A 15,429-nucleotide genomic window follows, 5' to 3' on the forward strand; every position below is an offset into this window, starting at 1 on the left:
TTTTGCACTTTTACCAGTGTTTATCTGTGGAAATGGCAATATTCTGAGAAGAGGGATAGCTGGGTCAGAAGTTAAATACATATTTAATTCTGATAGATACTGACTGTCAAACACCCCTAAAGATGCTGCACCATTTTTAATTTCTAAAGACAGTATATGAGCATGCTTTATTCCCCACAGCCTTATCAACATATATATTATCAAACATCTTTCTTTTTTCCCAGCTGAGAGGTGAGCAATTGTTCTCCAGTGCAGCTTTAGTTACAGTTCTTTTATTATGAGCAAGAGGTGGAGGGCAAGTTTATATTTACATCTTGTTTTCTGTGAACTCTCTCTTCTTATCTCTAACTAGTTTTTTTCTATAGTTTTTTTGGGGGGGGGCGGATAGCCTAAAAAAATTTTAATGTAATTTAATTTACCAAACTTCTCCCTACTGGTTATGCATTTTTAGTCATAGTTTGGAACTTTTTCCTACCCCCAGGTTTCTTACAGTTTTTATTTGTAGATGGAATCTTTAAAAGTTCTGGAAGAGATTCTTATGCACACCAAAATACCAGTTTACAAATCCAAGTTTATAAAGTGATGTCAAACATTGCAGTTATTTACATGAGAAACATTTAATCATCTGTCATGTTGGTGCTTTTCTTAATTCTTCTAAATGATGTCACTCTGAAGTCTTCTTGTCTGCATGATAAAACGTTCTGTTAGTAAAACAGAAAAGATTATTTCTGGAGTAATGTAGGGTCTTTCTGAATAAACATATTCAATTATTGAAAACTTTACCTTTCTAAGAGAAGACAACATAAACCATTATGATACAGCCCACAATCCAGCCAATCAAGAGAAGAATAGGGACCAGAAGGCGGGATGATGCAGACTCTGCTTAAAAATAAAAGAAAGCAGATTAGGTAGGTCATTTTGGCATCGTATCTTCTGAATCAAGAGAATAAAAGGAATCTGATAATATCAAGAGAAAAAAATACACTCTCACGTCATTCCGAGACATGATTATTATCTTCTGTTCTACAAAGGGTACATGGGAATCAGCTGGCTATTTGAAACAGAAGACCTGTGTTCAAACCATAGGTCCTCCTTTTACAGTTATGTGACCTTGAGCCATTCTGAGCTTGGACTTCCCTATTTGTAGAGATAATGAAACTTGTGATCTTACCTCCCTGAGTTGTGGTGAGGATCACATATTATTGTGTTTGTGTGTGCTTAGTGTATACAAAACACATTCCTGCATCTGTTCAACAACACAGACAGCGGCTGTCTACACAGAAACAATCGAAAATGACTCTTGAGGCCATTCCTCCTAAACTAAATAATCATAACATAGGGAAAGGTGTTGAAAATTGTTCTTAGTCTTGATAGCTGACTTTAATCATCAGTATCATAGGAAAAGAAAAGCATATACCTTATATGATCATTCTCCACTAGAGAAAAGAGATTCTTTTTTGTTAACATGCTCAATAGAGCAACTAACCCTGATCCCAACACACATAGAAGACATGAGGACAACGACCCCTCCTGTGTCTTCTATTTGTACCCTTACCTGAAAAAAAGCAATTTATAAAATTATCATTTTTTTAATATTCATTGCACACACACACATCACACAGAAAGTAAAGAAGAGCACAGATAGACATCATATAGAATTAATGTCTCCATGTTAAGGACTCAGGTATATTCTTAACTAAAAAGCACAATTAGGTTGTATGCCATCAGCTAACCAAGAGAATGCATATTCTTAGCAATTGTGTGCCTATTACAATTTCCATCGCTTTAAAATGTAAAGTTTTTGGGCGCCTGGGTGGCTCAGATGGTTAAGTGTCTGCCTTCGGCTCAGGTCATGATCTCAGGGTCCTGGGATCAAGTCCCGCATCGGGCTCCCTGCTTCTTGGGAGCCTGCTTCTCCCTCTGCCTTTCTCTCTTGCTCTGTCTCTCATGAATAAATTTAAAAAAAAAAAATCAAAAAATAAAATAAAATAAAATGTGAAGTTTTTTTTAAGTGCTATTAAAACAAAACCATCAGGAAAAGAGACACCTCTAAAATTAGGAGGCACTCTTATAAAAGCAAACTTAGGGCAGTTAAAATGAATTTTAATAGTTTAAATCTATGCTTCCAAAATGGTGGAATCTCTCTTAACTCTTGTAAATTCAACGCGTTTTCCTTGCTTCTCCATCTCGCTGTGACCTTGAACAAAGCATTAACCACTAAATGGTAAAATCTTTCTCTACCTGCCATGTGGTATTGCTCTAAGGATAAAATGAACATTATGATATGCCCTTTACTCGCATTTGGATGAAAGACTTTTTATGGATTAAGGTGTCATTGTAATGGAAGTATGTAGCCATAATTTTTTGAACTGTTCATATATATGATTTAGTATTTTTCCCAATTTCAAAGAACTTAAAAATTAATACCAACATTTTAATGGAGCATTTATAAATGTCTTATACATGCATATTTTAATACAATTCTAAAATTTACATATAATAAAGCCCTAAAAGTATATGTCTCATTATTTATTACTCTTTGTAACACAATACAAATGACTGTGCATTTTTTTCTTTTTTTCTTTTTTTTTTTTAGAGAGAGAGAGAGAGCGGGGAGGGAGCAGAGGGAGAAGGAGAGAAAGAATCCTAAGCAGGGTCCAAGCCCAGTGCTGAGTGGATGTGGGGCTCAAGTAGAGGCTCCACAGGGGGCTCCACCTGGGGCTCCACCCGGGGTTCAATCTCACCACCCTGAGATCATGACCTGAGTGGACACCAAGAGTCTGACGCTTAACCAACTGAGCCACCCAGGTGCCCCAATAGACCATGCATTTTAACACTCAAAGTATACCTGCATTTGTGTTCTTTTAACACGAATATTTTAAGTTTTATCATAATCTGTAGCATCATTTTGAAATAGGAATATATGGGGCCCCTGAGTGGTTCAATTGGTTAAGTGTCCAAATCTTGGTGTGCGCTCAGGTCAGGATCTCAGGGTTGTGAGATTGAGCCCCACTTTGAGCTCCACGCCCAGTGTGGAGTCTGCTTGAGAGTCTTTCCCCTCCCTCTCCTGGCCCCTCTATTCCTTCCCCTGCTTTCTTTCTCTCTCTCTCTCTCTCTCCCTCAAATAAATAAATAAATAAATAAATAAATAAATAAATAAATAAAATCTTAAAAAAGAAACAGGAACATATAAGAACACAACATACTTTGCATAGGTCACTTACATTACAGTGCAAACAAACACAAAACCTCTTTTTAAATATGAAGAGTTATTTCAAAATGCTTGTCTCTGTTCAATCCTGAGCATGCCCAGATGGTTATACCTGGAAGTATCCTTAAGGGCAACCGTGTTCTGAAACAAAACTGTCTGTGTTCAGAACCTGGACCCTCATTTAAAATGAGGATAGTGCCTAGTAGAGGCGTCATAGAATGTTCACTTTCTAGAATGTGATCATAGGCAAGTGACTATATTGACTATGCTTCAGTTTCCTTAACTGTAAAATGGAAATGATGATAATACTGTATATCTCCTGGGATTATTGTCTAAATTAAAAGCAACAGTTCCTGGAGGTATTTAAAAAGTGTTTCTTGGATATACTATATATTCAGCTCCTTTTGTCATATTAGACTCAATCATTTTTCTTAAATATAATACACATTTTAAAAGAAGAAAAAAAGAAATTTAGATATGAAGCATATTAGCGATGACTAACCCCTTTTTATTTATTTCATTTTAGAGGCAGAAAACAGGTCCAGAGAGGAAGAGGGACTTTCCCTAACTCACATGGCTATTTAGTAGCAGACCTGACAAAGAAATCAGATGTCCTTCATTCTGGTCCAGCATACCACAATACCTCCAGTGTAGAATAACCCTGGAGGATAATGGACTTCTAACTCATTTTGAAAAAAAACGTGAACAAATTAAGCTTTTTTGTTTGGTTCTTTTAAAAGCATATATAACATATAGACATGGTCCATAAATTGTATATCCAATGCATTTTTTTAGCCATGCTAACTTATATGGTTAATGCCCCATTAGCAGTGAGACCACGTTCTTCAGAATAACTGAGAAATATGAAATACTGAGGAATGTAAAATAAACCAGGGAGCTTGGACCTTTATTTTGCCAAGAGGGTCTGATGCCTTAAATCTTACCTTTTTCAGCCATTCTTCCTGTTGCTGGGTGGGTTGGTCAGGGCCACGCTCACCTCTTTGTTGGTGTCATCCAGTGTCTCTTTGAACTTTAAATAGATCTCTGAAGAGTGTGGCAGCTGCCCCTCTCCTGACTGCCAGTTGTCTGCAGAGTGATGTAAGATGTTGGAGAACAGCGCTCCTCTGGCTCTTCTTTATCCTCTTATTACGGAAGAAACTAGGGGCTACGTGCGCTAAACAATTCAATAAGCTGAGCTATCCTGAACCAGAGATGGGTAGATTTTTAGTTCAGCCAATGCCTGCAAGCGACATGGAGAAAATGTTTAAGGAATGGGGTGTACAGAAGAAAAAATGGCATTGCAATTAGACAAGTTCTATCAAAGAGGGAGGGTGATCTATTGGGGGAAAAACACTCTGGAGTTGGAGAGACCTGGCTTAAAATTCCAACTCTATTTCTGTAATGAAGGCCAAGTTGCTTAACCTGGGCATTAGCCTCTTTAATTTTAAAATGAGGATAGTGCCCAGTAGAGGCGTCATAAAGATGAAATGAAAAAGCTGCGTGAAATACAGATGTTTATACATTATAGGATGCAAAAGATAAAATAAATTAAGTGGTGCCCCTTGTTCTGACCCATTCCAAAAACAGAACATTTTAATACAAATGTACTAGAAACTAAAACAATAAAAGGCTGGGGTATTGCCTAAAGTTTTCAGAGAGCAGTCATAAGCTTGTTTTTATTAGCAATGTATGAAAATAGGACATTCCATTTTTCAAAGTCCAACCTAATTTATATAACATGACCTAGACTGTGCTCTAGATTCTCACTGAAATAACTTTAATTTTTGGGTCTGGATGGAAAAGTTTTGCAAAATGACCCTGTGACCAACTGCCCAAAAAGTCCACCACGAGATGAAGGGTGTCCTCCTCTAAAAGACAAGACTTGCCTGATCAAATCCATCTCCACAGAGCTCCAAAAGGGATGTTTCCCAGCAAATGGCCACACCTCATCCACTGATCAGAATCCACTAATGGTTCTCCATCTCCTAGAAAATAAAAATCTGAACTCCTCATTAAGATACCTAAAATACCTCATCTTCCTACTTTCCCATTTGCAGTGATGCCTCAGCCACATATCCCTTGTGGTATATGAATTCAGGATGCTACTACCCACATAGGCAAGGAGAACATTTGATTTTCTACCTCAAGTCATATACCTATAAATTAGACTGTGCAGCCAATAATCTGGTAAGTTTATTGCATGATTACACACTATGTTCATGTTATGTCATTTACTTTTTAAAAATATTTATTTGAGTGAGAGAGAGAGAGTGTGTGCATGCGCGCACAAGCCGGGGGAGCGTCAGGCAGGAGGAGCATCAGGCAGAGGGAGAGGAAGCCAGGACCCTGGGGTTATGACCTGAACCGAAGGCAGACACAACCGACTGGGCCACCCAGGTGCCCCTGTTATGTCATTTAAACCAAGTTGCCATCTCTCTCTTTTTCTATATACAATTTAATATTTTTTTAAAATGTCTGGTTCTACCAGATAAGAAGAGAGACTATGTTCTATGTAACAAAATGTCTGCTGAAGTCCCGTATTGTTTTCCAATACTAAATAATTATACATTTAAAAAAGGTTAATTGGGGCAATATAAACAGAGTGGAGAAAAATGGTGATTGATTGATCTCACTTAAACACTGAATTTTTTAACTAAATAGATTCAAATGAATACCCTATCTTAAGATACACACACAAAAAAGATATTAAGAAGAAGTAGTGAATTACCCTCCAAAGAACAAATATATATCTATACTAGTGTAAAACAATTTGTCTAGAGTGGCTGAAAATAGAATGTATGAAAATGTTTCTACATTACAATTATCTTAAGCTTTCTTTTTTGATATAAAATTGACTATTATTAACATTATTGTTACCAATTTGAATTTTGAGGAGGAATTACTTTATAACTCATTTATTTTTCTTTGTTTTCTATAGAAAGTGAGAGAGAGAAAGGGAAAAAAAGAAGAAAAACTAATTCAATGAACATGAATTGCCCAGATCTCAGGAAAGGGTCCAATCTAGAATCTCATCTCTTTGGTATCCCTTTAGTAAACTAAATATATATAATACTTATTCCGGAAAAATGTTTTATTCATTAATAGACTGAATTCACTTTGAACTCACAAATGCAAGGGCCTATATTTGAACATTTTCTAATCTTCCTCTTAGGGCATACCATTTAGGAACATTTTATACTTCTATTTTGCATACTTTCTTCAAGAGTTAGTTCTCAAATCCCTTATTACCAAAGTGACATTAGATTTTTCTAGGGTACTTAAGCTAAAAGAGTCAAATATTTGGCTCTTTATTCAAGATCGATCAGAATTCTTCATTTTTCTCATGTTTTTTTAACTGTTACTGTTTGAAATTATAGTAGATAAATCTGCACATGATAGATTAAATGGACAAATTCCTCTTAAGACATAAACTTACCCAAACTGACTCAAAAAGAAATAGAAAATTTGAATAGACTTATCATAAGTGAAAGCAGTTGAAGTCATAATCAAAAAATGTTTCAGGGGCACCTGGGAGGCTCAGTCAGTTAAGCATCTGCCTTCAGCTCAGGTCATGATCCTGGAGTCCTGGGATCGAGCCCTGCATTGGGTTCTCTCTCTGCAGGGAGGCTGCTTCTCCCTCTCCCGCTCCCTCTGCCTGCTGCTCCCCCTGCTTGTGCTCACACTCTCTCTCCATCAAATAAATAAATAAAATCTTTAAAAAAAAAGTTTCACAAAGGAAAGCTTTGGAACAGGAAGCCTCACTGGCGAATTCTACCAAACATTTAGAGTTAACACCAGTACTTCAAAAACTCTTTCCAAAAATAGAAGAGGAGGGAAGACTTCCCAACTCATTCTATGAGGCCAGTATTACCTCAAAACCAAAACCAAAGATACCAAAAAAAAAAAAAAAAAAAAAAAAACAATCTTTTTAATGAATATAGGTACAAAAATTCTCGACAATAAACTAACAAACCAAATCCAGCAACATACAAAAATAATTATATACCATGGCCAAGTGGGATTTAACCCAGGAATGAAAAGTCAGGACAACATTCAAATGCCAATTAATGTAACACACCATACTGATAAAATTTTAAAAAACCAAAAACCACATGACCATCTCAGTAGATGCAGAAAAAGCATTTGACAGAATCCAACACTGATTCAAGACAAAACACTCAACAAATTGGGAATAAAAGGGAACTTCCTCAACCGCATAAAGGGAATCTACAGAAAACTCACAGCTAGCATCATATTTAGTGGCAAAAGAGTGGATGCTTCCCCTCTAACATCATGAACAAAACAAGAATGTTTACTCCTACACGTTGACTCAATATTGTACTGGAGGTTGTAGCTAGGAGAATCAGGCAAGAAGATAACATAAAAGTCATCCATATTAGGGGCACCTGGGTGGCTCAGTCGGTTAAGCAACTGCCTTTGGCTCAGGTCATGATCCTGGAGTTCCGGGATCGAGTCCTGCATTGGGCTCCCTACTCAGCGAGGAGCCTGCTTCTCCCTCTGACCCTCCCCCCTCTCATGTACTCTCTCTCATTCTTGCTCTCTCAAGTGAATAAATAAATCTTTTAAAAAAAAAAAGTCATCCATATTAGAAAAGAAGAGTTAAGCTATCTTTATTTGCAATGTGACATGATCTCATATATATAAAAAAATCCTAAAGAACCCCCTCTGCACACACACACAAAAAAACCCTACTAGAACAAATAATCTAATTTAGCCATGTTGCAAGATACAAGATCAACATGCAAAAATCAGTTGTATTTCTACACAGTAGCAATGAACAGTTTGAAAAATAAATTAAGAAAAAATGACATTTACAATAGCATCAAAAAGAAGAAAATACTTAGGAATAAATTTAATCAAAGATGTACAAGCCTTGTAACTAAAGACTAACAAAACATTGCTGAAGGAAATTAAAGATGGTCTAAATAAATGGAAAGACATACTGTGTTCACAAATTGAAACACTTAATATTGTTAAAGAGGGCAATACTACTCAAAACAATCTACATATTCAGTGTATTCCTATCAAAATACTAATGGCCTTTGCAGAAATGGAAAATCTAATCTTAAAATTCATATGGACTTGTAAGGGACCCTGAAAAATCAGAACAATCTTGAAGAGGAAATACAAGGGATTTACACTTACTGATTTCAAAACATACTACAAACTACAATAATTAAGAATGTGTGGTAAAAGCATAAGGACAGACATACGATGAAAGGGATAAAATTGGGCATCCAGAAATAAATCCATACACTTACAGTCAATTGATTTTCAACAGGGGTGTCAAAGAATAGTCTTTTCAACAAATGGTGCTGGGACAACTGGTTTTCCACATGCAAAAGAATGAAAGTGAACCCCTACCTCACACCATATACAAAAATTAAGTCAAAATGAATCAAAGACTAAATGTAAGAGCTAAAACTATAAATCAAAAGAAATCATAGGGGTAAACCAGGCAACTGTTTCATAGATATAACACATAAAATACAAGCATTCAAAAAAATAGATGAAGTGGCCTTCTTCAAAATTTAAAACTTTTGTACATCAAAGAATACCATCAAGAAAGGAAAAAGATAATCTATGGAACGGGAAAACATATTTGCAAATCATATATCTGACAATGGTTTAGAATTCAGAACATATTTTAACAAAACCTCTTACAACTCAACAATTAAAAGACAAATAACCCAATTTAAAGATGGGCAAAGGATTTGAATAGATTTTTATCCAAAGGAGATGTACAAGTGGCCAACAAGCACATGAAAATATACTCAAATCATTAGTCATTAGGGAAATGCAAATCAAAACCACAATGAGATACCACTTCACCCCGAATAAGATGACTAAAATAAAAAAAGATAGACAATAATAAGTGTTAACAAAGAAGTGGAGAAATTAGAACCTTCATACAGTGCTGGTAGGAATGTAAAATTGTTCAGCCACTTCGAAAAATAGTTTTGTAATTCCTCAAAATGTTAAATATAGAACTACCTTATGACCCAGCAATTCCATTCTTAGGTATATACCCAAGAGAATTGAAAACAGGTGTTAAAACAAAAACTGTATACAAATGTTCATAGCAGCATTATTCATAAGAGTCAAAAAGTAGAAACAAACCAAATGCCCATCAACTGATGAAAAGATCAGCGGAATGTGGTATAGCCACACAAAGTAAAATTATTCAACCATTTAAAAAATGTTGTGGTACATCCTACATGGTTGAACCTTGAAAATATCATGTTACGTAAAAGAAGTCATATTGTATGATTCTATTTATATGAAATGTCCACAACAGGCAAAACCATAGAGATGAAAGTAGATTAGTGGTTGCTTGGGGCTGGGGGTGGGGGTTGGAGGGGTGAGGGGAATGGGGATTGACTGCTAAAGGGTATGGAGTCTCTTGTCCTAATTCTAGGACTAAGGCTGACTAAGGTTAATAATTAGTAGTACTGGTCACACAATTTTGTGAATATGTTCAAACCACTGAATCATATACTTTTTTTTTTTTTTAAAGATTTTATTTATTTGCGAGAGAGAGAATGAGAGACAGAGAGCATGAGGGAGGAGGGTCAGAGGGAGAAGCAGACTCCCTGCTGAGCAGGGAGCCCGATGTGGGACTCGATCCCGGAACTCCAGGATCATGACCTGAGCCGAAGGCAGTCACTTAACCAACTGAGCCACCCAGGCGCCCCTGAATCATACACTTTTAAAAGAGTGAATTTTATGGTATGTGAATTATACCTCGGTTTTTTCAAAGTTCAAATTAGTTCTTGAAACAAGAAAGTTTTAGAAAAGAACCCAAGCCCCAAAACAAAAAAGGGGAAAGAAGTGAAACAGGATTGGGAGAGATGCCTGGCAAAATAGTAACAAAATTGAAAATTTTCATTTTTAAAAGAAGTGTTTACTGAGCCCCTACTATGTGCTAGACATCATTCTAGGCACTTGGGATACATCAGTGAACAAAGATCCTTGCCCTAACAGAGTTACATTCAGAAAGGGTTAAGTGCTATGAAAAAAGAAAAAGTAAGGCTGACTAAGGTTAATAATTAGGTCGATCCTAAGGCTGGCTTTTCCTGGCAGGACTGAGGGACTGCAAGAAATTAGAGTGGCTTCAGCACATGGAGCAAGGGGGACAGCAGTAAGGGAAGAGTTCAGACAGGTAGTAAAGGAGGTTTATCGGCTATCGTTAGATCATTGTTTTTTTCCTCTGAGTGAAATAAGGAGCCATTGGAAGGTTTTGAAGAGAGCGATAACATGATCTGACTTATATTTCTGAGGTATCATTCTGGCTGCTGTGATTGGGAGTAAGGGTAGAAGCAGAGAGACTTGTTAAGGGCTATTATAATGATACAGACAAGAAATGTTGGAGACTCAGATCAAGGTGGTGGTTAATTACTCACCAAGAAAGGGGACTATCAATGAGGGCAGAGAGTAGTGTGGTGCATTTCCAATGGGTCTGACTAATATGGTTTTGATAGGTTGGGTGGCACGTTCCCATATTATGAACTTTTGTTGACCAGGTGGCTGTGTGGAGAAATTTGTGTGTTCAAAGTCCAATGAAAAGGTTCAGCAAATTGCAATAGAATGTATTAAGCAAGATTTATCCAATCCGAGGTACCCAAAATATGAAATGTAATTGAGATTAATGAATAAGAGGCAACAAAGGATTACAGACTAGCTGATCTTCTTCCCTGGGACTCCTTGTGTGTCATAGAAAAGGCACTATAAGAATGGAGGAGGGACTTGGGATCCTGTTTGAACACCAGCTCTGGCATTCGCTGTGTGAACTTCAAGTTACATGTACTATGAGTTTATTTCTTCATTTGGAAAATGAGAGAAATATCATGCAAGGTTGTTGCAGAATTAGAGATAAATGGATATTATGTGCTCAGCACGAGCCTAACACATAGTAGGTTCCCAGTACATGGTATTTGTTATCTTTAAACCATGATAAGCAGAGATGAAGAGAAATGAGAAGCAACATGTACCAAGAACTAGATGTCTCCTGTATATGGACCCACATGTAGCCATAGTCATTCCTGAGGGTTGTCTTAGAGGAGCCGTATCTCTTACTTCTCAGGCCGCAGCATCAGGGGGGTTGAAAGGAGACCATTTTTCAACTTCCTTTCATTCCACAGTGCACTTCTGATTTAGCTTCTGTCTGCATTTTTCCATTAAAACAACTTGTTCCCAAGATCTAATATCATGTGACTTTCATGTTGCTAAAGTCAACAGAAATTTTTCAGTCCTGCTCTTACTTGCTAATGACCTCTTGGTGTCACTTGACTCCAACTGGTGACTTTATCCTTCTTGAAATTCTTTCTTCTCTTGGCTTCCATGGCATCACACTCTTCTGACTTTTCCCATTTTAAAAAAAAAAAAAAATTTTTTTTTGAAGTAGGCTCCATGCGCGGCCTGGAGCTTGAACTCCCCACCCTGAGATCAAGACCTCAGCTAAGATCAAGAGTGGGTGGCTTAACCCACGGAGCCATCCAGGCACCCCTGACTTTTCCCATTTTTAACTGTTTATTCTTAGTCTTGTGGGTTTATCCTCATCTTCCTAAACATTAAATATGTGTTCCTTGATAAATCTATCAGAACAGAGCTTCCATGATATGAGAAGATGATGTGGAGAGAGCAAGCAAGTGAAATCACTAAGTCGTGTGCATTTCCAGAGCCCTGAGAGTTCCTTCCAGGGCCAGCTTCTTGGCGGGCAACCTGTACAGTCATTTAGGACTCCATGCTAAGAAGGCCCCCGTGCTTGGTTTAATGCTCTGATGTCAGCGTCTTGAAATTCTTAACAATGTCATCTTTGAATTTGGGTTTCATCAGAGTCGACGGGACAACGGAGCATGCGCACGAGCAGAGGCGAAACCCAGGAGACCGTATGTGAGCGCTGTAGTTGTCCCGGCTCCCGGCGCTGGAACAGCATCCACATAGCAGCGGACCCTGCGGGCAGGCAGCAGCCTGGGACAGTCCAGAGCCTCGGGGAGCGGGGAGCGCGGCCAGGCTGGGACGTGGGCAGAATGGAGGTTGGGACGGCAGCAGGCATGCATCGAAAAGTAAAGTGACTTTTCTAACTTCAGAGTCAGCCTCTTGACTCCTAACCTCTCACCTCCCTGCTGCTTTCCTGGTCTCCATGACCTCATCCTGGTGACCTGACATGTTCAGTGATTTTATATGACTCGTGACATGGTGTGTTCAGTGATCATATGTGAAAGCCCCTTATTAACCTACTTTAAAGTGTAAAAGAAGTTAAGGAAAAAGGTTGATGGAAGGATATCCAAATAATGAGCACTTATGAATCCATTTCTTACCCCAAGACATATTCCCTAAACTTTAAGCCATTGCCACCAGTACCCCGACCTTGCAAAGCAGTCTATGGAATATGCTTTCAGCCTGAATCTTTCTATTTCTTGAATGTTTTAATATAGATAAAGACAGAGGTAAAAATAAAGTGCCATGTCAGGGTCATTCTTAGTATAGTACTCCTGTTCTTGGAGTCGGTCCTCAGCAGACTCCACTAACACAGAAACAAAAGGTTCTATTACTTCGGACTGATGTTACTGGCCAAGTTGGATGGTTTCAGCATCCAGAGAATCTTCATGTTTCAGAGATGTATTGGCTGTAAGAGGGAATTATCTGCACATATCTGATGGAGTCCAACATTCTTTAAAAAAAACAAAAAAAAACTAATTGTTGAGTCATAACAAAGGGTTGAATACACAGATGGTGCAGTCACAGTGATAGAGATTTGAATCTCTGCTCTGCGAGTATTTGTGGGACCTGGGGCAGGTGACTGTCAGAAAAATTCTCCAGACTTGGAAGTAAGGCAGACAGGTGGGGACAGATCCTTTCAGTATCATATAGGGACAAAGGTCATTCAGGGGTTGTTAAGCCCTGTGCTTTGTTCATTTCATTTTTACTATTGGTTAAAGCTCCCATCCTTAGGGAATTTACTTGCCAACTTGTAAATTTTTGTCCAGTAGAGATGCAAATGATTTCTGTCCAAAGGAGCAGATAACCCCATATCTCAACGGCCTGCTGAACATTAACTGGTTTTATATCTAGCTGAGCAATCTCATCCCAGCATTTGTTAAGTTACCGATAAACACACTCTTAATGCTCTTTGAAATGATCAAAACATCTTTTCCCCTCCTTAGTGAATAAGTCAATAAAATATTTGATACAGGTCCTTTTTATATTTGTCTGAGGGTCCTGATTTTATCTTTTCGAAAATTATGCTTTAAGCCAACTTTACTCTCTTGGTCTCAGTTTCTTTATCTGTAAAACAGAGATAATAAGACCTACTGTATAGGGTTATCATGAGAATTAAGTAGCAAGGTATGTAAGGCACTCAGCACAGACTGGAGCTTTGAATGTGAGTTTGTGAAGAGAGTATAAAGCAGCCACAATTAGGGAAGTGGTCCAGCTCATCCCTGGTCAGTTCTGCTCCTTTCCCAAACACCCGTATTTTACATTCCTGCCTGAAATGATTTTCTGCTTCTATAATCACATTCTTGAAAATCTTATTTGCTGACCCTTTGCTAATTATATACTTCATACCTCATGGAAATGATGTCCCGTGGGAACTATGTGTGAGAGCTGGGTGACCTTCATCACTGAAAGCTTTCCAGTGCTTGTTTCCAGCAGCGCTCTGGCAGGTGTGGGGTTTTAAAAGCCCAGATATTGTCAGTGAAGTCCGTTTAAACCAAAAGACAAAGAAGGTTTTTCTCAGAAACTATGCATTGGCATTTCCATATTTCAAATGGTAATTTTCCAAGGCAAAAAAGGGTGACATCAAAGATGGTATTTTCATTGAAGGATATGCTAAGGAGGGGCGCCTGGGTGGCTGAGTTAAGTGTCTGCCTTCGGCTCAGGTCATGATCTCCGGGTCCTGGGCTCAAGCCCCACATCAAGCTCCCAGCTCAGCAGGGAGTCTGCTTCTCCCTCTCCCTCTCCCTCTGCCGCTCCCCCTGCTCATGCTCTCGCACTCTCTCTCGCTCTCTCTCTCTCCCTCTCTCTCTATCTGTCTCAAATGAATAAATAAAACTTTTTTTTTAAATAAAAGAATATGCTGAGGAAACATATTCAGTTGTAAACATATTCTATAAACTGTTTCTTTAACACTTTCCCCTCCCTGAGGACTCTCAAAACTGTGGAATCCAATTTCTGATATTTCCCTTTTACCACCAAAATGTATGCACCCTCTCCCACCCCCACACCCCAAATAAATGGAGCCCCAAATGTACGGATCAGAGTCAAAAGGCATCTTTAAGGTCAAAGAAGCCTGGCTGGTTCTCTCCACGTGGTGGCAAAGTTACTCCTGTTGGGGGCTGGGCTGTATACAAAACAACAGAATAATGCTCCTCTCCCAACACCCAACCCACACCATCTGTGAGAACTGTAAATAGAGGACTGAGTAGCACAAAACCACAAGAGGCAAATAATTGCACTTTATAACTACTCCGAACTCCTGAATAAACTGTTATCCTAAGGCTTTTAGCTATAAAACAGCAACTTAACACAAAACTCAAAGGAGGGAATAGTCACCATGCTTGAAGGACAGAGCCGCCCTTGGCTTGCGCATTCACTCTGGTACAGTGACTGTATTTTCCTCCTAGCTCTCTGAATGTGTGCTTTCCCTGAGGACCTGTTCTCCCGTTGGGAAGTGCGGCCAACTTCCACACAGCCTCCCAAGGCAGAACACCAGGGACCACAACAGAATCTGTGAGAGTCACCCCAGCAGTAATTCTGTTTCCTAGACCCAGCCCTTCTCACCAACCAGCATCCGGTTCCTAAAACTACTTAATAAGAGACAAAATCTTTCATCCTACAATTAAAGTTATAACCAAAAGATCTGCAATTCCATCTTTATTGTATTCTAAATCTCTATACATTTAAACCTATTTTCTAACACTTTATTATGACACTTCCAGGCATATGGCAATTGCTTGAGATAGTTTTACATAATTATAAAATTTCCCATATATGCAACCCTCTGTCATCAAGCCATCTGATTTTCTCTTTTTTTTTTTTCAAAATAAATTGCAGACAGAAGCACACTTCCCTCCAAATACTTGGACAAGAGTCCGATACATCTTCATAGATTTTTATTTCAAAATAAGCTTCCCTCCAAATACTTGGACAAGAGTCCGATACATCTTCATAGATTTTTATTTCAAAATAAGCTT

General features: G+C 38.2%; 1 protein-coding gene across 3 annotated transcripts; it reads right to left on the minus strand.

Moving 5' to 3' along the window:
- Positions 1 to 551: 551 nt before the first annotated feature.
- STRIT1 (small transmembrane regulator of ion transport 1) lies at positions 552 to 4,458 on the minus strand. 3 transcript variants are annotated; one of them, XM_034997508.1, is made up of 3 exons: positions 4,156 to 4,458; positions 784 to 882; positions 552 to 701 (listed from the first exon to the last, which is right to left on the minus strand). In XM_034997508.1, the coding sequence occupies exons 1-2, from the start codon at positions 4,166 to 4,168 to the stop codon at positions 788 to 790; spliced, it is 108 nt and encodes a 35-aa protein (XP_034853399.1). In that variant the 5' UTR covers positions 4,169 to 4,458; the 3' UTR covers positions 552 to 701; positions 784 to 787. The 3 variants fall into 3 exon arrangements, with proteins under 3 accessions (XP_034853399.1, XP_034853389.1, XP_034853407.1); XM_034997498.1 differs by having other exon boundaries at positions 552 to 684; positions 4,156 to 4,334; XM_034997516.1 differs by having other exon boundaries at positions 552 to 684; positions 784 to 879; positions 4,156 to 4,313.
- Between the last annotated feature and the right edge of the window lie 10,971 nt (positions 4,459 to 15,429).

This window comes from Mirounga leonina, unplaced genomic scaffold (assembly GCF_011800145.1).
Source record: "Mirounga leonina isolate KUSES-001 unplaced genomic scaffold, KU_Mleo_1.0 Mir_115, whole genome shotgun sequence".
Classification (NCBI taxonomy): Eukaryota; Metazoa; Chordata; class Mammalia; order Carnivora; family Phocidae; genus Mirounga; species Mirounga leonina.